Source organism: Toxorhynchites rutilus, chromosome 3 (genome assembly GCF_029784135.1).
Source record: "Toxorhynchites rutilus septentrionalis strain SRP chromosome 3, ASM2978413v1, whole genome shotgun sequence".
Taxonomy (NCBI): Eukaryota; Metazoa; Arthropoda; class Insecta; order Diptera; family Culicidae; genus Toxorhynchites; species Toxorhynchites rutilus.
In genome coordinates this window covers 201136319-201162599 of record NC_073746.1, presented here as the reverse complement: position 1 = coordinate 201162599, position 26281 = coordinate 201136319, and the positions used below count along the sequence as shown (strand labels likewise).

The 26281-nt window shown below is 40.3% G+C and overlaps 2 protein-coding genes across 2 annotated transcripts in view; one reads left to right on the top strand and one right to left on the bottom strand.

Annotated features, from left to right (window-relative positions):
• The first annotated feature begins 3503 nt into the window (after window positions 1–3503).
• LOC129775583 (uncharacterized) lies at window positions 3504–4907 on the top strand. Its single transcript, XM_055780471.1, has 3 exons — window positions 3504–3733; window positions 3798–4363; window positions 4422–4907. Exons 1-3 carry the CDS (start codon window positions 3607–3609, stop codon window positions 4425–4427), a joined length of 699 nt encoding a protein of 232 aa, XP_055636446.1. The 5' UTR covers window positions 3504–3606; the 3' UTR covers window positions 4428–4907.
• Window positions 4338–26281, bottom strand: part of LOC129775580 (integrator complex subunit 2) — a 29395-nt gene continuing 7451 nt past the window's right edge. Inside the window, exons 4-5 of the mRNA XM_055780466.1 lie at window positions 15836–17126; window positions 4338–4712 (exon numbers count right to left, since the gene is read on the bottom strand). Coding sequence (XP_055636441.1) covers window positions 4408–4712; window positions 15836–17126 — 1596 coding nt within the window. The 3' untranslated portion in view covers window positions 4338–4407. The remainder of the gene's footprint in view (window positions 4713–15835; window positions 17127–26281) is intronic.

Sequence of the window (26281 nt, the reverse complement as noted above, 5' to 3'; positions counted from 1 at the left end):
AGGTTAAAATTACCTCCAATACGATACTGAGTGGTGGTAATGCGACGTGCCAATGAATGTAATTTACTGTAAAATATGTCACAAGCTGGATGGGAAGGACCCTTTTTAGTCTGCATGTAAATCCAACGAGCGAACAAATCGTAATGAATGTATTTTTTTGCCATCGCTCCCTTTTAACGCTCATTCGTTCGTCTCGTTGGACTCGCCCCTCTGGCTGAGTCTGCCGATTTGTCTCTATCCTGTGAGTGTGTACCGCTAGAGTATAAAACACGCGGACCCCAACAAAATATTTTATTTTCTTTCAAACCGTAAACCCGTGTGGTTGTACGGCATCGGCATCGTGGACGTAACAAAGGAGGACAAGTTAAGGAAAAGGCAAAGTCTCACTCGAACCGTGCAGGTCTCCAGTTCCCTGTTGGTCGCATTCACTGATTGCTCCGCAAGGGTAACTAGGCCGAACGGATTGATGCCGGAGCACCAGTATACCTAACAGCGATTATAGAGTTTCGGCCGTCGGAGTGCTCGAGTTGGTTTGCAAAGCTGCTCACGACAATCAGAAAACCCGCAGCAAGAACAGAGCAGCTTCGGTTCGGCGCTCATCAAGGCAACAATTAGTTTCAGTGAGTGGCAAAGTGTTTCTCCGGCACGTCGCATTAAATGTAATTTACTGAACAACATGTCACAAGCTGGATGGGAAGAAATTTTCCAACTGTGAAAGCTGTGGCGAGTGGCAAACGCAATAGCTAAACAGGAAGGTTTAACCGAACAAGATGGGAATATCGAGTGATAACAAAAACACAACACCAAAGGTTCTTTTCAGAACCATCAACATATTCATAAAGAGTAAACAGTAAACTAATCCATTTTTCAGGTAGATAGGTAGGTATTCACGTAGGAGAAGAAAATAAAACAATATATTTAAAATATATATTTAACAAAAGCTGTCCCCTTTGTATAGTCCTACGTCACTCCGGTTATGTCCCCGACATTACCCATCCGTCTTTTTTTCAGTTCGTTTTTTGGCGTTATTCGTATCGTGTGTTTTTCTTTCCGCGTCATAAATTGGACGCTTCGCGTAGTGTGTGATGAGCAAGAAGAAGAGGACTGCAAAAAGCGAACGCATTGCCAGGGGCAATCAAATTTCGAGGCAAGCGTCATCTAGTGAAGCACGCGATGTTGGTGCAGTGAAAAGCGCTCGCACTGAACCAAGCCTTCGCGAGTGTGACACCGCATCGAACAACAGCGAAGTAGGCGACTTCGGCGCGTCGGTCGAAAATGTAAGCGCCGTTACCCAGGCAGTAACCAAAATCATGCTTCCCCCACTGGTGGTGAAGGCGGTCGCTATTGACAAACTCATCAGAGAATTTGCATCGATGGGTGTTACAGCAGAGTCGAACTTTGTGGCATAATTCAGTCTTTTTCCAAGCAGTTAACATTGTTTGTTTTTCGTCATCATAAGGGCTTCGTTGGTGCCTTTGACATTGCATGAACGCATTAAACTGACGTTATGATGAAGCAGGCATTAAGGTTGTGTGCCAAAAAATCATTTGGGGAATATCAAGCATCTTGAATGTCGTACTGGAATATTATAAGTTATTTGGGTTCGCGTGCCAGTCGCAAAACTGCCTTTAACTAGGATTGCGCTAATCTTGATCATAATAAAGCAATGCTACTGTTTTCGAGGTTGTTGATATTAACAAAAAGAGTTTATTTCGCTTGTTTAGACACCAAGAAAGTAAATGTCATTCTGGAATGTTGTATGTGATTAGGTTTCGCTTGTCAGTAGAAAAACTTTCTCCACTAAGGGTGGCAGCTGCGCTTATCTCGAGCATGAGAAAGTAATGCAACTTTTTTCGAGGCCAGTGATATAAACAGAATCGTTTCTTTTGAGAATAACGTAAAATGATGAAAAGTGTTCATATTGCTAGTAGTTTCAAGCCACCAATATATGGCTCTGTATGCGTGCTATGGCGAAAGCTTGTTTGGCGCTTGATTTACGTTGTACGAACGATGCCTAGAGGTGCAATTCCACTGAGACAATACTAAATAATATGTAGCATGATATTTGATACTTGCATGTGCTGTCATTGTTGTTGTTTCCTAATACTAGCATACGGCAATTGGCCAAGTTGTTGTTTCCTCGCGGTGCCAAAGTTATATTTATGTAGTTATGAGATGTGGAATAATGGTGCTGGTGCAACATGTATATAATCGACTGTAGCCGAGTCTATATCCATTGCGAAAAAGGCCACCGGAATAGTGTTCAACGTAAATTTTCAATACATTGACATGAAATTTATTGCGACATATGATCAGCTAGTATATTGTTCTGCGAGGGTAAGAATGAATCATCAATCAATTATCGTCAATCAACATCAATTATATCAAAAACATTTCAGAGATTATTCTACTAAGCAGTTGTTTCTAAAAATTCACAGCACTATAGAATAATATCCGAAGGTATAAACAAGCGACTTATATAAAATAACAGCTTAATTCTACGTCAACAATGCGGTCGTATCTTGGACACAACCTCCTATAATTTTTTAATTCCATATGGCTTTCTAGCAAATGAGAAATATTAGTCTAACTAATTATTTCTCTCAGTGTGACGATTAATCGATTATTCGATTATTTGGGGCGATTAATCGTATCGAATTGACGAATTTACGCAAAGCTGAATTGGCGATCTAACGTACAAATCTACACCTAGGCGGCGCTGCGGTGAAAGTGATGATGGTTTTAAATTTTGCCATGTGAGCTTATGGAAGGTTTGTAGTTCTTTCCATAAATTACAATGTTATAATCATAAAAGATTATTTGATTGCGATGAGTTTGTAAGAAATTTAATTCTGCGCAATTTTATATATAACATGTTATTTATTTACTTCTTTCAGTAATGAAAACTATAAAAATGTTGACAATGGTTGAATTAAAGAAGGAAATTCGAGAGCACAATCAAACGCCAATCAGCTCATGCGACATCTACATTAGAGCTCAGAACCACAAAAGTGAGTGTGTTTGTTTATCCTACGCACTTAAAAGCAAGATTCGGTGGTGATTATTCATTTTATTACAATTTAGATTCATTTCAGCCATTGAATGTCGTCAGTATATGGTAAAGAAAGTTTTGTATATTTACGATGGTTTCAAAACGCGATTTGACCAAAGTCATAGATAATCTTCGAAAATTTTAAGTTTGATAATGCATACCGGTTATTGATACTATGGATAATTGCGATGAAATCGATATCATTTCAAATTGGCTGATATCATTGATTGTGTAGGGTCCGATACGAGAAGGATTTGCAGTATTTTTAGCGCAAAACACCCTATTCATGGTTTACTTAGTCGAAAAAAATTATGGTTCTGAGCTCTAATGTAGGTGTCGCATGAGCTAATTCAGCTTTGCGTAAATTCGTCAATGGCATCGCGGCCTAATAGGCCTCACAAGTCTGAATGTCGTAACCAGATGTCGACACTGTCGACATATTTGTCACCGCGGATACCGAAAACAAAAACATATGTATCATGGAATTTCCAAAACAAAGCTTATGTTTTTAATACATATTTAGAACAGAAAGTCTACATAATTTGGAATTAAGAATGTCTAGTTCTGATACAGACGATGATAACCACTGTAAATTTTTGGAGGCAGTTGATACCAATTTTATTAACGATGGGATGTTCCAGAGTGCTGCCGCTAACGTGAAAGTTGAGGATGTGATCAAGGGTACATAAAATTGTCCAGCACTGTGTTACAGTTTTAAATTGAATTTCGTTTTTCATGATCACAGGAGATCCTAAAGTGATTACAAAGTCCAATCGCTTTCTCGGCGAAGGAGAAAATGTTTTCCAGAGCGACATAAATGTTACAGAGTCTATGAAGAAATATATTGGTAAAAAATTATCAACACTTATTGAACAACAATTCGAGTTTGTAGAAGCAAACGATAATGAAAATATACAGTGCCACAGTTCCTCTGAACATGGAGGAATAAGACTTTTCAAGGATTGCAATGAATTTTTGAAAATCACTGTCGAGGATACAGATGAACTAAATGTGAAGAAAAAGCAAAGGAAAATTTCGAAACGTTTGACTGAGAATGATGAATTTGATGAAAGAATGAAACTAAAATTGGCAGCAGTTGAGCCAAGTTACATCCATGCGTCAACAAAATGCTGGTCGAATCGCCCAAAGTCAGAATTATACGAATACAGCAACAAGGGCAACTGCTTTGTTCAGAAGACACCCAGTAACGAGTTCTCCGAACGAAGAGTAGAAAACAATTGGAACGAGGCGATGATAGTTAATTTTCGGAAAACAATGACTCGAAAACGGAAAACAAAATGTTCGCTCCTGGTAACAGTTTATTGTTTTGCTCCTATGTCTTTCATATGTATCACTCAATAAATTTTAGGATTGAAAATTGCATCATCTAGCAGCTTACTGTACGTTTCCTTGACTTCATCCATCAGTCTTTCGGCATAATACGAATGCTTACTTCGAGATCGAATCTTCGCTTCTAGGCTTTGATGGAGTGCCGGGTGCGAAGCGGATCTACCTAACGACGATTGGGATTCAGCTATTTTTCCCAACTGCATCAAAAACATTATGCATTCGTCCAAAATCGGTGGAAACGCCTCTGCAATCCGGACAATGCAAGGTAATACGGCTGAAAATACCTCAATACGCGCGTCACTGGAGAGAACTGAAACGGTGGAAATTGGTTCAATAAATAAATTTTTTTTCTGAATATATACCACGGCATAACTTCTTAGGGTAGATGTACCGGTAATAGTGGGTCTAAGCATTAGTGCTATAAAAAACTAAAATCTTGATATTTATTTTGTAAATTTGCTTGAGGATTTGTATGTGTATGATGTAAAAATGAATAAATTTTCATATGCCATTAGAATGTTTACATTTTCTTAACAAAACTTATGAAAAATTTAGGTATTCGGAAATAGTGTCACGTTCCAATAATAGAGCCAATATTCCTATAATAGTGGAACGTGCTCTAGTAATAGTGGATTTGTTTTCTTAAGGTGGCCGTACACTGTTTGCCCGGAGGTCAAATATTTGATATTTTTTGACAGATAAGGTTTGATTTGATATTTGTACAAACACTATTTTGTTTGCCACTCTTCAATTTTAAACAGTAGTAAACAATATCAAACACCGAACATGGAAAAAAATCAACTGAAATATCCAAGGTAACCTAACCATGTACCGACAGGTTCGAAGAACAGACTGAAAAAATATTTTAGGCATCCAATAATTGAATATTTGCTTGTCGTGTTTTGTGTAGAATATATTTGATCAGTACACGTTGACCAAATTTTATCTGTCAAAAAGAGTCAAATATTTGGCTTCGGTCAAACAGTGTATGAGCACCCTTAGAATTGCGGTTCTGTACATGAATGGGTGAGATTTTCTTTTGTTTTCGCCTTCATTAATGCAGTAAAGTGCACCCTATGTGTTCCTTCCAGCCGGGTGCTATGATTGATGCTAGGATCGTTAGCAAAATCTCAAGCAGAACTGTCAGTGGGATACCCAATTCATAAGAAAACAAAGGGAAAATGTCAGTGGGATACCCGATATGTTGGCTCCTGTCAGTTCAATGGGGGTTCTCTAAAGACGTCACCCGGCTGGTTCCTTCCATAATCTAGCGTAATGAGTTACACTTCAGATTCTGATACGTAAGGCGAAACTAAAACATAAAACGTCCCCCTTGCCCTGCATCTTATTTCAAGACAACAAAAACCCTACCATTACTTATACGTTTATGGATTATATGCAAAGGCTAAAAATGCGCCTTGACGGAATGCGAATCAAACCTGTTATGTACCTTATTGGCAGTTAAATCTAGGGAAATTACCATTTATCTTAATGAAGAATAGATTTCACACATTTTTTTCATTTTATTGCACATAACAAAAAGCATAACTAATAAACATTTCCAATAATAATATCAATGCTTCGAGAGCTTCAATGCTTGAAGAAGCTCCAATTTATCTCTCCTCATAACATCAGCTTTCAAATGCTTGAACAGTCTGTTCAATTCACGTTCTTTTTCCTTCAAGGCGTTTCTGCTCGCGCAATTCCTCTTTATGTTTCTTAATTGCCTCTCTTTCCGCAGCTTTCTGTAGCTTCATATCATCAGCGTGCTTATTTTCCTTTTTGACGTAGGACTACGTCTTTCATTTCTGTACCAGGGTGTAAGTTCAAAGCTTCGGAAACAAAAGAGTGACGCTGGACTGCAAGTCTTTGAACGTTAATATCTCTTTTCCGGCTGAACGGACTGGTATGATAATCATTTCATTCGAAAGACAAAATGTCCATGAGTTATATGATTGTTAATTATTGACCCGAAAACTTGTTTCAATAGCTTTAAAATTGCTTAGAAAACAGGTTATTGAAACCGTATATAAACTCGCATACGCTCTGGAAATCCATTCAGTTGATGCGGTGATGTGAGATGAGGACGGTCGCACTCAGATGTCTATGCATTATGGTCTTCTTTTCCAATTTCATTTCTCTTCTGCAATTGAACCGAACGGATGGCTATAAAACATGACGTTTCCTTTGCTTTAGTTCATTTCTACCTCTACTCTCGCACCGTGAGCACTCGTTTCATTGGGACCAAGCAGACAGCTCGTAAATCTACCGGAGATAAGGCACCACGAAAGCAGCTCGGAAAAGCGCAGCAGCCGCAGGAAGTGTGAGGAAGGCACATCACTGGTCCGCAAGCTACCTTTGCAGCGTTTGGTTCGTGGAATTGCCTAGGACTTCAAAACCGACTTGCGCTTCCAAAGTTCCGCGGTTATGGCACTGCAGGAGGCCTATTCGAAGATACCAATTTATGTGCTATCTACGCAAAACGCGTTACATCACTTTACAGTACTTCAGCATATAATCAACGGCTATTTTCAAATGGATTTATGGATTAGAGTTCAGATAAATTTTCCGTAAACCCGAGGTTTCGATGATAATAACGATGGGTGCAATTGACTATGGATTTGATAGTGAAGAACACGATAATATATGGTGTAGTGGATATTATATTACATATCAATATTTGTTCACGAATGCTGCAATCGATGGTCGTTAACGGGGGTAATTGGGTATTTCCGAGGAGGATTCAATTCCCCCTTTTATCGTTAATAATTCCTTTCCGGCTAAACGAAGTGGTATGATAATCACTTTATTTGAAAGATGAAATGTCTAAGATTTATATGCTTGTTACTCATTTATTGCTAAATCAACGTTAGTCCTACGTCCACTTTGCGGTTATATCAAAAATATAACCCACATCTAGTTTTTTCGTTCTTTTTCTTAATAGCATCTTCTTTCGTCTGTTCCAAACACCGGATTTCATTGAGGCGCTCTTCTGCTGTCAGTATTGGAGAAAAGTTTCGAGTGTAATTTCTATGATGTTTGCTCCGTTTTGGTGTTTGGGGAGTCAGTTTATCATCTGTGCACACAACAGTATCATCAAAAATACTCAAATCGTCCTGCCCTCGTTCAGCTACGTGAGGTGCAAGCATCTTTATACAGCGATCAAATGATTTTTTCCTCTACAGTTAAATCAGGTTGGGTCTTAATTATGTGCAGACGTTCTTCACCTATGTCATCGAATGCTTCTTTGATAGAATCTATTGGAATTGAAACTTTATTCCGTGGAGCGATGCACACATCGTCGGGAGCTAATAAGGGATAATTGGTGTCCATTGTGATCTGATCCAAATCTGCCGTTTCGGAGGGCGATTTACTAGAAACCACGCATTTACTGATATCGACGTTCTCTGGACCAAAGGGATACAGACCACAGACGCGGAAACCATTAACGATACTGGACTTCGTAATACCTGAATCGATAGTTTTTTGGAGTAAAGACGGAAAAATTTTCAAGGACAATATATCTCCACCGTGGTCTATTCGCCAGCCACAGGCTGCTGCCTTCCATGCACTTTTTAATGGTTCAAATATCGCCTCATCCGCCGGTTGGGTAATACGTGTTGTGTTGGGGTACAGCGCTAGCAGAATGATTCCCAAATCAATAAGCCTGCTACTTCAACCGCTGTATGCGATGAGTGTCCGTCGATAAAGTAGATGACAAGGAATTCAACATGTTTTGACGTAGGACTACGTCTAACCGGAAGATATAGGGGGTGAAATGAAAATCTAGGCACTGAACAAGTAGGAAAAAAAGCAAGATTTGGAACGCTTATAACTCGAGCATTTCTCAATAGATCGCAAAGGTTTTTGCATCAATTGATAGGAAATATATCTACGCATCTATCATAATGAATAACATTTCAGTTTTCATGAGATAAATAATTGAATAATTGTGAAATATCAAGCATTGTCAAAATGCACTATGTGCCCATTTTTGATTGGTCCATTTTGTGCTCCTCAAATCGTACCGACCAAAACGGTCAACCAGAGCAGCATCGAAATACAATGAAGCACGATTGGAAAGGAAAAAGAAAAAATATGAACGAAACATTGGTCGCAGTCTCACACATGCGTAATTCTCGCACCAGCCAGTCAGCTTAAAAATCCCCGCTCTGCTGCCGTAACGATCATTCTCATCCAAACCGTACACCACATCGTTTCGCATCACATCACATCAACAAACCAACACAAACAGCCATGTCTGGATATGGCAAAGGAGGAAAAGTGAAGGAAAAGGCAAAATCCCGCTCGAACCGTGTTAGTCTGGAGTTCCCCGCAAGGGTAGCTAGGCCGAGCGCGTTAGTACCAGTGCATCTGTCCACCTAGCCGGCGTTATATAGTTTCGGCCGCCGAAGTGGAAAAGCTGCTCGCGACGATAAGAAAACCTACATTCAGAACAGACCACATTCGGTTCGGTGGACATCAAGACAACAACAGGCAGTTGCAGCGAGTGGCGAGTGGCAAACGGAATCGCAAAACGACAGCAGGTAGCGGAAGAAAAAAGTTTGTTCTTTATACAATCTGCTTTGGTGGCAAATCCAGAACAAGGCGGCATCGAGGGCGTTCGAAATGGTTTTTTTCAAAACCACGAGTACAAAGTTTTCTAAATTGGAACCATTCCATAAAACATGGCGCTTATCAGGGCCATTAAACCTTTAAAAAAGAGTTTACGAAATACAGTTCAATGCATTCTAAAATAATATCCAAAATAATAATAAAACACAAATTGATTTTTTCATAATTTGTTTGCCAGGATGTGATGAGTATGTGAATTTGGCAGTTGTTCTGAGCTTATTGATAGTTGGGGACTTTCCTGATTATTCAACTTTCACCAATTCTCAAATTGTTTCCAGATTGAAAGTACAGTAATTTACAATTACTTCGACATTTAGCTAATTGGACGGACATGTAATGCGACATATTTAGTTGGACATTTTTGTAAACATAGAGATCCAAATTATGAACCCACATTGAAAGTCGACACTGTACCACTGTCATCGCAAATGTTCAATTACAGGTTAAAATCGCCTCCAATGCGACACTGAGTGGTGCTTCGGCACGTCGCATAAAATGTAATTTACTGTACAACATGTCACAAGCTGGATGGGAAGAAATTTTCCAACTGTGAAAGCGAGTGGCAACAAATCGCTAAACAGGAAGGTTTAGCCGAACAAAATGGGGATATTGAGTGATAACAAAACAATAAACTCTTTAGATTAAAGATGATTTTGTGGTCCTGAAAAGGACCCTTTTTAGGGTTTGCTTCCGGATCAGCAGTCGGAAAACGCTCTTTACATGGAGCTGGTATACTTCGTCACCTCTTTGGTACCTTCGGAAACCGCATGTAAGTTCACCGGGCAGCAACAGACTAATTGCGATCTGGATTTCCCACGCCGTAATGGTTGACCGCTTATTGTAAAGGGTCAGACGCGAGGCTTCCGCTACGATACGCTCAAAGATGCATTGACGAAGCTCATGACGCTCAGCGCCTTCGATGAGAAACCGGTGTCGAAATGAACCTGCTTCAGCGCCTTATGATGTAGATAGCATATGATTCCTTCTGCTTCTTGTCGGTTTCAGAGATATTCTTCTGCGCCGTTCCGAACTTTTTGGCGGCTTTTCCGCTATTCCGCTGCTCGCGACGATAAGAAAACCCTCATTCAGAACAGACCACATTCGGTTCGGTGGACATCAAGACAACAACAGGCAGTTGCAGCGAGTGGCGAGTGGCAAACGCAATCGCAAAACGGCAGCAGGTAGCAGGAGAAAAAAGTTTGTTCTTTGTACAAACTGCGTTGGTGGCAAATCCAGAACAAGGCGGCATCGAGGGCGTTCGAAATGTTTTTTTTTCAACCACGAGTACAAAGTTTTCTAAATTGGAACCATTCCATAATACAAGGCGCTTTTCAGGGCCATTAAACCTTTAAAAAAATAGTTTACGAAATACAGTTTAATGCTTTCTAAAACAATATCCAAAATAATAATAAAACACAAATTGATTTTTTCATAATTTGTTTGCCAGGATATGATGAGTATGAGAATTTGGCAGTTGTGTTGAGCTTATTGATGGTTGGGGACTTTCCCGATTATTCAATTTTCACCAATTCTTAAATTGCTTCTAGATTGAAAGTACAGTAATTTATATTTAGCTCGACTTTTAGCTAATTGGATGGATCTGTAATGCGACATTTTTGTAAACATAGAGTTCGGGGTCCAAATTATGACCCCACATTGAAAGTCGACACTGTGCCACTGTCATCGGAAATGTTCAATTACAGGTTAAAATCGCCTCCAATGCGACACTGAGTGTTTCTCCGGCATGTCGCATTAAATGTAATTTACTGAACAACATGTCACAAACTGGATGGGAAGAAATTTTCCAACTGTGAAAGCTGTGGCGAGTGGCAAACTCAATAGCTAAACAGGAAGGTTCAACCGATCAAGATGGGGATATCGAGTGATAACAAAAACACAACACCAAAGGTTCTTTTCAGAACCATCAACATGTTCATAAAGAGTAAACAGTAAACTAATCCATTTTTCAGGTAGATAGGTAGGTATTTACGTAGGAGAAGAAAATAAAACAATATATTCAAAATATATATTTAACAAAAGCTGTCCCCTTTGTATAGTCCTACGTCACTCCGGTTATGTCCCCGACATTACCCACCCGTCTTTTTTCATCAGATTTGGATAAAATATTTTCCTGATGTACAGCATAAAGTTCTCGACATTCATCCAACCATTAGGACTCTTTCCAACTCCCCATTCTTCTGGTATATGTTGCAGTATTTCAGGACGGATCCTCTGAATCGGCAAGATTATTCCGGCGGAAGGGGGTGTTCGTAGCCTAATTCATGCGTAGCCTAATTCTTGCGTAGCCTAATCATGAGGATATAACCCAGGGCCCTCAACTGACCATCTTTGTGTGTTATTCTAGCTGCTATGTCCATGCATCAATCATCATGTGACGGTGATCCGAACCTCTCACTCCACATACGATCGATCTGCTGCATCGGTAATTGGTGCTTTTTAGGAACACAACAATGGAAGCTTCATATCAACAGTCCCACTGTGTCCAACTGTGAACATTCGAACAATAGGAATATTCTTACGCCGAAAAATGCGACATGTGTTGTGTATCGATAAAATAGGAATACTCTAACTCCTAATCGGCTAATGTGTTATACATAAAAATGTGTATCGATGAGATAGGAAAACTCTTACGCCTAAATGGCTACTGTGTAATATACAACATGAGAAAAATATACACGATAAATTCGGCTCTGTTACAGCTGAATTGCTAGATGAGCCTAAAAATAAAAATAAACAGATGGGATAAAAAAATATATCCGGCGGAACAACACTGCCATCAGCTCCAAAGCGGAACATGACAGTCACAATTTTGTGCCCGTCAGCATGTTGGACCTCATACACGTTTTTATTTCCCGTTGTAGCCAGCACTGCCTTAGTAGTGGGATGAAAATAAAATGAAGTCTCGTCACCATTGTAAATTCTCCGTGGATCTTTGAGGATATCAGATAATCCTTCATTAAGTAGGTAGGTATTCACTAACGCACGTGAAGCATCCTTTTATATCCGCTTCTGATATCTTCGAACTTGCTGCTTGTCACTTGTTCCGGGGTGCGCAAGCTGATATTATCATGACGAACTAAAAGTCGCGAAAAATATTTTCTTCGTGTCATTTGCAATGGATTTAACAATATTTTTAATTTAACTGTAATTTTTGTCCACCTACCAGGAATATTGTTCTTGAAAGGATTAGGTCTTCCGCTGGAATCCAAAACGATTTCACTTTGAACAAAAGTGATTGCTTCACGAATCCCTTGCATTCCATGTTTTTCAGTCAGGTTGTGATTTTCCGTTCCTCTTCCGGGAGGAGTATTGTTGAAGGCCCTTTCGTAGTTTTTCCGCTCCATTTACCACACAAATGGAAGCGGATGGTTGACCCAGGGATTCCATTAAATTTACAAACACGATAACTTGTTTTTTTACCGTTTTTTATACTTCCGATGTACTGGCGGACTGCAGTCGCTTGCACTTTTACAAATTCCAGCGTTTGTTTAAAACCGGTATAAGTGACCTCACGCATGTGTCATTTTCGGGAATGTATTTATTGCATTTATACAGCTGGATGGATCGAAGTCATGTGTGCGCATATCAACCGCGTTCGTAACGTTAGATGGACTGAAGCAGAGGGATGCGCTCTCCAACTTAATGTTCAACATAGCCCTTGAAGGAGCAGTACGAAGAGCAAAGAAACGGTACGATCATCACGAAATCGCACATGCTCCTTGGTTTTGCGGACGACATTGATATCATCGGTATCGACCGCAGGGCCGTGGGGGTTTTCAGGCCTTTTAAAAGGTAAGCGACGAGGTTGGGACTTATCACCAACTCTGCCAAAACAAAGTACATGATAGCTGTCAGGAAGCGTGGAGATTCCGGTGGTGTTGATACCGAAGTGGAGATTGATGCGAAATGATTTGAAGTGGTTGATGAATACGTTTATCTTGGTACGCTTGTGACCTGTGACAACAATATGAGCCGTGCAGTGAAACGACGAGTTGCAGCGGCGAACAGGGCCTTCTACGGACTACGTAACCAACTAAGATCCCGTAGTTTTCAAACTCACACAAAATTAGCGCTGTATAGGACGCTGATCCTCCCGGTGGGCCTTTACGGACATGAAGCAGTCTTCGGAAAGCAACGCGGTGCTGATGTGCAACTTTTTGTTTTGCGCCCAGTTGAACTCCCACTCCCTGCGCACACCTGCGCCCGGACGAATCAACGCGCACCGAAACAAAGTTGAAATGTTTTGTTTCAACACCGTTCGCTTTAAAGTTCGAACATCCTTTCTGCACTGTATTCTTACACCGGTGTATATGCCCAATTTTAAACCGCGCTCGAATCTTGTTTGTCTGCTGTGCTTTCTCTGTTGAGGCGGTGCGTATGGGGACGCGCTGTTGTTTTTATGCTTTGCTTAGAACGAACGAAGACAAAGCGGGTGCTAGAATTTGATGTGTATGTGTGTGTGTCTATAGAATGAGACGCGCCTCACACAAGTGAGAAGAAATGTTTAGTATCTGAATTCTGCGCCGGATACATTTTGCGCTGTCGTGTTTATGAATTTTGTGCTTTTCGCACCAAGATAGAATTCGAGTTTTCTTTGAGCGCGCGCTGATGAAAATTAAACTCAAGCGCAGCGCTGAGTTTGTTTTCTGAAGACTGCTGACGAGAGAGCCGCCAAAACTATCTTCAGCTGAGAACCAGGAAGAGAACGTCGACTTCGATGTAGGCCTCACACTCGGTGGATGTGCACGGTGGAAGAGGATGCACAATCTGCTGGTGTACGAGGTGACTGGAGATCGGCTGCCCAAGACAGACGAAGCTGGACATCTCTAATTCGCAAGGCCCTAGACCGGTGAACGGTCCGTCGGTCAACAAAGTATAGTAAGTAAGTATCCATGTATTTATGGTTCGTTTTGATCTTTCCAGCAACGAATCTAACCCCAAAATGTAGGTATGAGTCGTACTATTATAATAAGAACAAAAGCTCGGAAATTCTTCCTATAATGGACTCTAAATTTTCTGATACAAATTAAATAAAGGGTGTCACATCAAATTGCATCACGGAAAAAACGCTGTAGAAATTCGCCCAGTAGACCGATCCTTTTGAAAATTTTAGACAGTAAAATACAAACTATTAAACAACTTTTGGCATTTTCTTTTTATTCATACTTCGAGCCCAAGCCCGTATGCTCGCACCTTCCTCTTTACCCCGTCCATAAGGTTCTGTACAACGTCAGGTTGTAGTTTTTTTTGAACAGAAATCCATTTTCTCTTGAAGTCCGCCTCCGATTTGACAACTTTTGGGTTCTTCCGGAGGGCCTGCTTCATAATCGCCCAATATTTCTCTATTGGGCGAAGCTCCGGCGCGTTGGGCGGGTTCATTTCCTTTGGCCTGAAGGTGACCCCGTTGGCTTCGTACCACTCCAACACGTCATTTGAATAGTGGCACGAAGCGAGATCCGGCCAGAAGATGGTCGGGCCCTCGTGCTGCTTCAATAGTGGTAGTAAGCGCTTCTGTAGGCACTCCTTAAGGTAAACCTGCCCGTTTACCGTGCCGGTCATCACGAAGGGGGCGCTCCGCTTTCCGCAAGAGCAGATCGCTTGCCACACCATGTACTTTTTGGCAAACTTGGATAGTTTCTGCTTGCGAATCTCCTCCGGAACGCTGAATTTGTCCTCTTCGGAGAAGAACAACAGGCCCGGCAGCTGACGAAAGTCCGCTTTGACGTAGGTTTCGTCGTCTATTACCAGGCAATGCGGCTTCGTCAGCATTTTGGTGTACAGCTTCCGGGCTCGTGTCTTCCCCACCATGTTTTGCCTTTCGTCGCGGTTAGGAGCCTTCTGAACCTTGTATGTACGCAGGCCCTCCCGCTGCTTGGTCCGCTGGACGAATGAACTTGACAAATTCAGCTTATTGGCTACATCCCGGACCGAACTTCTCGGATCACGTCTAAACTACTTAACTACGCGCTTGTGATCTTTTTCACTGACGGAGCATCCATTTTTGCAGTTCTTCACCTTCCGGTCGATGGTTAGGTTCTCGAAGTATCGTTTTAGTACTCTGCTGACCGTGGATTGGACGATTCCCAGCATCTTACCGATGTCCCGATGTGACAACTCCGGATTCTCGAAATGAGTGCACAGGATTAATTCACGACGCTCTTTTTCGTTCGATGACATTTTTCCAAATTTACGAAAAATTGACAGTGAAGCATGGCCAACGTCATCTATACACTCTTATATGATTATAAGCGACAGCTGAAGATATAATTCCTAAAAATTAAATTTCTACAGCGTTTTTTCTGTGATGCAATTTGATGTGACACACCCTTTATTCACTACTTTTTTATACATTCACTACTTTTTTTTATACATTCACTACTTTTTACAGAATCAGGTAGCAATAATCGTCAAAATATGTTCTTCATGCGATTTTTACAACAAAAGAGTGTTTTTATTATTATTTTACGTTATGAAAATTTTCTATCGCGTTACAAATTTCGTAAGCCGCATAGAGTTTTGATCACCAGTTAACTAATCTGTTTAAAAACATTATAATTGATAGTTTTGAAAACAATACAGTTTTAAACACAATTTCAGAAGTATCTCCAAAAATTTGTCACAAATCGTCTGAAAATGGTAAATAAGCCCAATAATTTGCGCATTAGCGTAAATAACGACGACGGTAGCTTCCCCATTATTATTGGTACACCCACGATTACTGGTGCATCTACCCTATTTATAAAAATGTGACAAAATTTCTTAACATGTTATACTTACCACCCAATAGCGTAGTGAGAGTATTTAAGCACAGCTTTGCAATACTGAGAGATTTCGGCAAAGCGTATTGCAAGGATAAATGTGACGCCAAATCAACTGCAAAGATTTGTTTATCCATTTCGGCCATGCTGAGCAGCTCTGGAATGAAGTCCAAACAAATATGCATCGAGGGAATACCTCGCACGGTCATTGTCAACAGCTGCCGTGGATATCCTTGGAAGTGTACCAATTTGGCCAGCGATGGTTCCGCAATAAACACTTGATGAATGTACGAACAAATGACACCACGAACTTCTCTCAGTGCCGACTGACGACCGAATTTAATGCGGTCCTCTTCGGATTCGAGACATGCCTCCAAAAGTATTTGCACAGCAACACTTTCCTGCGATGCAACAAGTGCTAGTTTTAGTTCCTCTCGATCGGTATCCGATTTCACTTGGTTTCCTACTTCGATCAAGGGTTTATCCAACATATGGCGAGTAAGCTGACTTTTGGATGCCGCTAAACTGGCTTGTAATATACGCAACACTACCGCCAAAGCATTAGAACAACGGAAGACCCGCTCATCACACCGTAATACTTGTAAAGGATCAATAAGTATGTTTTCTTGGGTAATTGTGAAGTTTTTGGTGACTGCGTCTTCCGGCATTAATGCGTTTATTGACATAACCCATAGACGACGCGGGAAAACTGTATTTAATCGAATCCATACGTTTTTGTACAGCTCTTGTACCAAACGGGGCACTGTACAGCTCAGAATGGATTTGAAATAACGAATCAAAATATCCGCAAGTGGCCATAAATTCGTTGGTGGCTTTTTCATCATAATCTTCAACAGTTTGATTGTCTTCGCAGGATTGAATTCAATTTCCTCAAACGCTTCAATTACGTTAAATTCGTTCAATACGATGCTTGAGGTATTCTCAAGAGATATGCTTTCTTCGTCTATCCAATCATCCACTAGCGAAAGATGGGGAAAGTGCGTAACCAGCAACCGAAGCAGCGGACTAAATAGTACACTATATTCTTGTTGATTTTTTTGCGCCTGCTGTAGTAGATATTTTATTGGCAGCTCCGAAAGAAACTCGTTCGAGTAGCACTTAACTTGCCTCCCACTAGAAATTATGTTCACCATGTTACTCAACCTCACGTCCTCGTAAAGCAATAGATAATAGAGAAGCAGTAACTGTGGGGTCAAATTGGTATTATTGTTTATTGCTTCCTCCAGCTGGTTAGAGGAATCTTTAAATTTCTGCTCGTTCTCCGTGCTGGTATGTTGTTTGGAATTTTTCTGCAAAAAAAACACAAAATTCAATTTAAATTTACACACACACACACACACTTTAAGGTGAGATTTTGATAGAATCCGGAATCACTCTTCATTTTATAGCAGTGGTCGTATTAGGCGTATCTGAAATCTTCTGCGTCAGTTTGATTTAATAACCTGAGGTGGCATTTCGCATTTCGAAGCGAGTGATTTTTGTTCGTTTCGACCACTATTGCCATTATGGATCTCAAAGCGTGCTCGAAACGAGTGAAACGAATAAGGCAGTAGTATAGTTCGAGCAAAGTTTGGCATTACGTAACAGTGTTCGAGCTTTTTTTGACGTAGGACTACGTCTTTCATTTCTATACCGGGGTGTAAAATTTCGAAAACGAAAACGAAAGCGTTACGCCGGAGACCGAGATTTTGAGCGTTTATAGCTCCTAAACAACTGAACGAAATGGTATGATAAACACTTCATTCGAAAGATAAAATGTCTAGGCGTTATATACTTGTTACTTTTTCATCCAAAAACTTGTTTCAATAGCCTTAAAATTGCTTTCAAAACAGGCTATTGAAATCACCAATCGGTATATAAGCGAGCGCCGCTCGTAAACCCACTAAGTTATAATTGAACAGCGACTGGAGCATGTTGTCGCTGTTGTGATGAAGCTAACTTCGTTTATCATGAAAGCGCTGATGAACGGTGTTACCAAGAGCCTGTTTGTACACCTTAGGCCAGATGGAAATCCATCAGGAGGAGAGTGATGCCACGGTTCCGCTTGAAACATCGGAGCAGCCGCCACACACACATACACGCGCGGAACTCTCGTTGCTATCATCGTTGCTGAAAAATAATCTACCAGTTCCCTTGGGAATTGAAAAATACATTCATGCGAAAGAGTTTATTTTAATGTTTTCTATCCATACAACACTGCAACCAAATACATTTGGTTTTGTGATTTTTCAATCAATCCCAATTGACAGGAAAGCTTCTATTATTTTTCCCCATCAGTAGATAATTTTCGTATCCAATATTGGATGCATAACATGAAAAACGGAAAAATTTTCACATCGCCAAAATCATGTAATTTTCGAGTAATTATTTGCTTCCTACTCATATAATGCTGCGACCAAATACATTTCGTTTTAGATTTTTCAATCAAGTGCAATCAAAGTAAGACCACGTCTTTGGGCAATTTATTAGAGGTGCAATGAATCTTGAGGAATTCCCGCTCTACGCGCACTGGCAAACGATGTTTACTCAATAATTTCTCAAACGAGAAATGTGTGTTGTGAGAAAGGATTAGCGAACGCAAAAACGACAAACGGGAGAAAGAGATGTTTGGAGGTTGAAGAAAATTGGCAGAAAACATCTTCATTTTATCTTTCGAATAATGTGATTCATACCACTTCGTTTTGCCAGAAAGAGATTATTATTGCTCAAAGGAGGAATCGAGTCCTCCGAGGAAATTACCCAGCGCAAATTAGAGTCGACTATCGATTGCGGCATTCGTACACAAATAATTTTATAATGCAGTTTCATCAAAGTGATTTCTTCGATATGGGGAAATATTCACTACATAATGTCATGTATTTCATATTCTTCATTATCAAATCCATATCCATGGCTCCTATCGGTATCGAATTCATTGACACCACGATTTTCGCTAAATGCTCATTTCAGTTCGGACTGCAAAATTTTTTTCTGAATTGTTATCCATCAAATTTGGTATAGAAACCACTAAATCTTTTACTTCCGGATATTATATTCACACCGTTAACACGAACAACCGTTCTTCGTTAGAGTCCAAGGAAGAATAATATTTTATTTATCTGTTCCTAAGATATTCCAAGGCCTGCCCTTATATACATTTCTCTACAATCCCTCCTTGTTTTTATTGAAATTAAATTAATGTAGCACATAATCCTTGAAGTGATGAGGTTCTCTACACATTCTCTTGTTTGGATTATTATGTATTTCTTCATCCTCAACTTTATCCAATTGTTCGTTCTTATCTTCATCTCCGCTCCCTATTTTCTTCACATGTGCAACGTTACGCCTATATTCTCTTCAGTTTTTTATAGATTTCAAAATACAGTCTCCTCCATTTCTCCGTGTAACAACAAATTTTTCGTTTATGTAATTGGTGTCCAACTTATTGCCCTTTTTCATTCTCCTTATTAATACTATATCCCCTATTCCGATTTTACGATCATGAGCCTTCCGCTTTGTGTCACTATACTGCTTTCCATTTTCTTTTTGCAGTCGATCCATGTCTCGAACTTCCTCGGCATTTAACAGGTATAATGGAACTTTAGGCAGTTTACTTCGAATACGTCTTCCAAACATCTACTCTGATGGCGATTTACCTGTAGTGGGATGATTAGTTGAATAATACACAAGCAAATATTTACTTAGTTCATTTCTCCAATTCTTCCCCAATTCTTATGCAATCCGTAACCTTTTCAGAATTGTCCTATTTTGTCGCTCTACCTCGCCGTTCTGTTGTGGCCAATATGGAATGGTATTCACTAATTTTATACCATTTTCTGCACAAAATATTTTGAATTCATTACAAGTTTCACTAAATTGTGGTCCATTGTCTGCTCTTAATAAAACTGGAAGTCCATATCGACCAAAAATAATGCTTAACTCTTCAATTACAGCTGGTGCAGTAGTAGTGGACATCTCCTTAACTTCAATATAACGACTATAATAGTCAACTACCACCAGTAGATACTGACCATCTGGTAGAGGGCCAAGGAAATCTACTGCAACATCTTCCCATGGTGCTGAAGGCATTTCTTTTCTGACCATTGGTTCTGGAGCTTCAGGTGCAGATACTAAACAGCAACCTCGACATTCTTTCACAAATTTTTCGACATCTTGATCTAGCTTCGGCCACCATACATTGCTTCGTAAATGAGTCTTCATCATTCTGCTACCTGGATGTCCTTCGTGCGCCAATATGAGTACTCTCTGTCGCAGCTTCAATGGTCCGCAATAATACATCTCCGACTTGACATAGTTCTTTGGCAATAATTCTATATGTCAATGGAAGTTCCAAATGTCGATCCACTTTGATTAACTCCAGTACATTTTGAATTTCTTCATCCTCCATAGACGCTTTCTTAATTTCCTCCCAACTTAATGCCATCGTATTAGCCGCAGATGTCACTATTTCTCGGATTATTAATTCTTCACTGTTGTCAAAAGGCTCAGGATCCAAAACTGCTAATCTGGACAGTGCGTCAGCTGCGTTGCTATCACCAGGGATATGCACCACATTGTACTCGAAAGCTTGTAAACGTAACACCCATCTTTCTATTCGGGCACATGGCTTGGATCGAGGTGCAAACAAAAATTGCAACGCTTTGCAATCTGTAATTAAATCAAACGATCGTCCCAACAAATACACTTGGAACCTTTCCACTGCCCAGACTAAAGCAAGAGCTTCTTTCTCTATCTGACAGTATCTCGACTCTGTATCAGTTAACGATTTTGAAGAATAACTGATAATGCGCACTTGTTCTTTTTTTTTCCAAAATATATATTTTTATAAAGGCTCATATGGCGTTAGCCTCACGGGGCCGGGAGTTCAATACAATTTTTCTTATTATCTATGTTAGTAATATGTAACCGATTACTCGCGGTTGGCTCGAGGTTAGTATTACAAGTGTTTTCGTAATTGGGATGTTGCTGTCTCCAATGCTCTGTACGTGTGCCCGACACGGGATACTTCCTATTGGGATGCAGCTGACCATTAATCAGCAACGCCCCCCTAGTCTGTACCTCATATCTAGCGTGGTGCGTCTTTCTCGACTCGAGGAATCCAGTCTCGAGTGTTCTTGACTATCATATTGAGCAAGAATAGCCCCCAGTCCAACCGGGCTTGCATCTACTGTTACTGCTGTGCGATTATTAACATTGTAATATCCTAGTCGTCCAACTTCACTCATTATTTTCTTAATTTCTTCAAAAGCTTTTGAATGTAGCGATTTCCACTCAAAAAAAATTTTGTGTTAATTTTCGAAGTGGTGCATCAATGGTGGCTAAATTACGAATATACTTATTCATGTAATTAGCAAGAATTAGCAACTTCGTACTTCAGCTTCATTTTTCGGCTCACGAAATGAGAGAATAGCATTAGATTTTGTTTTCGAAGGATGTATACCATCCGTAGTGATGATGTGTCCTAGAAACTTTAACCTTGAACATGCATTTTTCCCAGTTCAACTCTACATTGCGTTTCTTCAAACGTTTGAGAACCTAAATATAAAAAAAACATATATAACTCAGATTTATTTATTTTATTATCAATATAATAATACTTTGATAAATTAAACTACCTCGTTTACACGTCTATCATGTTCTTCTTCAGTTGATCCCTCAATAATGATATCATCTAAATACCAATATGTTCCTTCACAACCAGTCAGTATTTCATCCATTGTTCGTTGAAACGTTTCAGGCGCAGTAACCAAACCAAAAGGCAACCGTTTGAAACGGAACAGTCCAAGACTTGTTATGAAAGTCGTGATGTCTCTTGATTCAGGTTCCAGCTCTACTTGCAAAAATGCTTCACGAACATCTAACTTGCTCCGTATCATAGTTTGCCCAAGACGAGCCAAATACTCGTCTACCACTGGCATTGGATGGCGTTCTCTCAATATTGCTTCGTTCACTCGGCGCAAATCCAAACAAAGTCTTATGTCCCCATTCGGTTTTCCTACAACCACCATCGGTGATACCCAGCTCGTTGGTCCTGTCTTGAGCTCAATAATATCTCTTGAAAGTAATTTTTCCAATTTCACTTTCACAGCAGACTCCAATGGTATAGGAACCCTCCTCAACGGTTGAAAAACTGGTTTGATGTCGGGATCTGTGTATATTTTGACCTGTACACCAGAAATCTTTGAGAATGGCTTCACATCTTCCGTGATCTTATTGACATCTAATCCAATTTTAAGTATGCCTAATTGCTTCGATGTTTCGTCACCTACCAAACATTGCTGACCACACATCGAAAAATTCTGCCTTCACACAAATGTCAGTAACGAAAGTTCCGGAAATACTCAACAAATTTTCACTTCCATAAGCTTTCAATTTCCGATCACAACCTTTTGTTGACGAATAAACTTTGATACCAGCAGCCTTCAACAGGTTCCAAGCCTCCGGTGTAATCAAATTGCAATCGGCTCCGGAATCCACCAACATGTCCAGGTCCACGCCACCAATGCAACACGAAATCAAATTAGACTTGTTTCCGGAGTAAAAAGCATAATAGGTCTTATCAGGCTCAATATTTTCAACTTCTGTATGAGATTTCGTTTCAGTGGATTCAACAAGCCGTACGTTCTTCAATGGCTTATTATCTTTCTGAACAAATGGAATGCGTTTCTTTCCTTTACGACACACTGTCTCAAATTGACCTCGCATTTTACAGTTCCTACATTCCTGATTACGCGCAGGACAATGTGGAGAATTTGAAAAATGACCGTGTCTTCCACAACTGAAACACGCTACACGATCATGTGGATTTTGGTTGCTGCGGATCATTGAATTTTTTACAGTACGGTGAACTGCTTCATCAAACTTTGGAACCTGCAATCCTCCATTTTTTCGCTCCTCAACATGATAAACTCTCTCATCATTTAGTTGAGAGCTAGACAGACTCTTAACTTGTTCCTCAACACTTTCAATCATAGCTCCTAAAGCCTCGATTTGTGAAAGAGTTTGATCCTTCTTCAAGATCCGACTGCGCAATTCGTTAGATAAACATCCTTGCACAATGACATCTATCAGAGTAATTTCAGTTAAAACCGTTGAAACTGGATACTTCTCGAGACCACATTCAGATATTTGTTGTCGTAAACGGAGTACATACTGCGCAAAGCGTTCATCCTTGTTTTGCTTCATCGCTCGTAAACGATGTCTTTCAAGCGTATCCTGTCTCACTGGTTTAAAGAAATTATCCAGTTTTTCAACCGCGAGATCATACCAACGTTTCTCGATAGCGACCATAGGAAATTTTTCCGTGTCGGGTAGGTTAGCAAAAACTCGTTGTAACTGCGGACCACCAAGGTAGAGCATCTTGGCTCGCATTATCTTCTGGTCATCAATATTATGAGCCTCAAAGTAAAACTCGAGAGTGCCTTTCCACGATTTCCATTCTTTCGCTAACCGAGAGCGCTCGATTTGTTCACAACAAAACGATGGTATAGCACGCATTTCTATTTCCATCTGTAATATTGGAATGTATTTAAAAAAAATCTCATTTCTCTTTACAATCCAATCTATCAAATGAATTCAAACAAAGCAAACGTTGTTACTATGGTTATAAGATTCTGCCTGTTGATTATTGTAATAAATAAATAAACTAAAACAAGTTAAGTGTCGCTGCCATGGTTAGTACCTAACAACTTTTTTTATTTAATTTCATATTGCACTTTATTCTGCACATTATGAAAATTTAAATTTCGCTACCATCAAATAGATACATCAGGGATTCAAAATCCCACCGCTACCATCAAGGTAGAACCTCCTTTCACAGGATCCGAGATCCCATCGCTACCATATAGGTAGAAACTCCATATTATGGATTCGAAATCCAAACGCTACCAAATGGTAGAAACTCCATTAGAATACGAAACTTAATCGCTACCAGACTGGTAGAAAACTCCTTTCATCGGACACGAAATCCGACCGCTACCAAAAAGGTAGAATCTCCAGACCGCTACTCAATGTAGAAACTCCTTTCAAATTCTACCGTTGATAAATCACACGGACAATTTGAATTCACTTAATAATTGAATGTAAAAAAAAAAAATTAATTACCTTCTGCTTTCACCTCGTCGCCAGTTTATAGAAACCACTAAATCTTTTACTTCCGGATATTATATTCACACCGTTAACACGAACAACCGTTCTTCGTTAGAGTCCAAGGAAGAATAATATTTTATTTATCTGTTCCTAAGATATTCCAAGGCCTGCCCTTATATACATTTCTCTACATTTGGATTAGGTTAGAGGAATTTGGAGCCCTGAAAAGAGCCGTTGATTATATGCTAAGCTAATATAGCACGCTCTCCACGGATACGATGGGCCAGCTGGATGTCCTTGGGCATGATGTGACGCGTTTTGCATGGATAGCACATAAATTGGTATCTTCGAATAGGCCTCCTGCAGTGTCATAACCGCGGAACTTTGGAAGCGCAAGTCGGTTTTGAAGTCCTGAGCAATTCCACGAATCAAATGCTGCAAATGTAGATTGCGGATCAGCAATTCGGTCGACTTCTGTTAGCGACGAATTTCACCCAAAGTTCCCGGTCGATAGCGATGTGGTCACACTTCCCGCAGCTGCTGCATTTATCCGAGCTGATTTCGTGGTGCCTTACCACCGAAAGACTAACGAGCTGTGTGCTTGGTCCCACACAAACGAGTCCTCACGGTGCGAGAGTAGAGTAAGAAATGAACGAAAGCAAAGGAAGCATCTTATTATAAGCCATAATAGTCCAGAATGTAAACCCCACCCTCTTTATTATATAAGCTTACTGTATACTTACTTCGATGTTATTCGTTTCTCTCTCAGAGTAAGCTACGAATATAATAAGGGTGGGGTTTACATTTTATACTTTTATGGTTTATAAAATGACGTTTCCTTTGCTTTCGTTCATTTCCACTCCGACCGTCGACAGAGACGGACGTGTTTGGAGCTCTATTCATTACCTGATTTTTAAAAAGCTATTTATTTCTCTTTTCAGTTTGTCTACCTGCGATTCATCAACCACCTGTCTGCCCTTGAGGACTACAATGGGGAAAACCCGGTCAACCGACCCAGGCATACCACATGGCACCAACAAACGTCATCGATCGGACACCGGCAAGGAGCCAAGGCGCTACCGAGAAAGTAAATGTTGAGAAAAAGGTGAAAGTACCACCTTATTTCACAACACCGAGAGATATAGGAACTTTGAGGTCTGAATTGTTGGCGCTGAAATTGCAGCCAGTTTTTAAAATATGCAGCATCGGGATTAAAATCACTAGTCCCAACCTGGAGCAATACAAAATAATTGGATCATACCTGAAAACAAAAAAACCATGAGTTTTACACTCACGATACGCCGTCTGAAAAACCATTTAAGGTGGTGTTGCGAAGTCTTCCTGCTATTGAGTTGGAGGATATTAAAAAAGATCTGGAACAATCATACAATATACATCCGTTGGCTGTATATCGGATGACTCGGCATAAAACACCAAACAATGGGTATTTCAATGTTTTGTACCTGATCCACTTCAAGAAAGGATCAGCCAACTTAACTCGCCTGAGAGAAATCAGTGAGATCTTCAACATCTCGGTACAATGGGACCGATACAAACCTCAACATCGGGATGTAACGCAATGTTCGAATTGCCTTGGATTCGGACACGGAACAAGAAACTGTCACATGAAAACTCGTTGTGGCAAGTGTGCTGCTGACCACCTAACAAGCACTTGCAGCTTTCCAGAAAAAGACCCCCGCAAGTGCGTTAACTGTGGCGAAAGTCACCAAGCCACCAGCCGTAGCTGTACAAAACGTGCGGATTTTAAACGTATCCGGAAACAAGCTACTGATAAAACACAATAGGAAAAAGGTTCCAGAACTTACTGACAAAGATTTCCCTCCAATTGTTTCTCGTACGATTCCTGTTCTTCCTCCTCTTCCACTCCCTACAGGTCGCCCCCAAACGGCCTCTTCTAGAGAAAAGCCAAAAAAGGAGCAACCGAGCTATAGTAAGGTTGCAGCTATTGGTTTACCATCTACACCAAAACCTTCACCTCATTCCTCCACTTCTGAGGATCTTTATAGCATGCAAGAACTTGCAACCCTGTTTCTTGAACTAGATCGACAGACTAGAAGTTGTCGCAACCAACAGGAACAAGTGCAAGTCATGCTGCATTTTTACTATAACCATGGATCGGTCATCTCTCAGGCTAATTAATTGGAATGCCTGCTCTCTCAAGAGTAAGGTAATCGAATTCACTGACTTCTTAGTGACAAACAGCATCGACGTAGCTATCATTACCGAGACGCATCTTAAACCGGATATTAACCTTCGGGTTCCGAATTATCATCTGTTGAGAATGGATCGTACGGGTTCTGGTGGAGGAGGTGTTGCCCTAGCCATCAGAAATAAC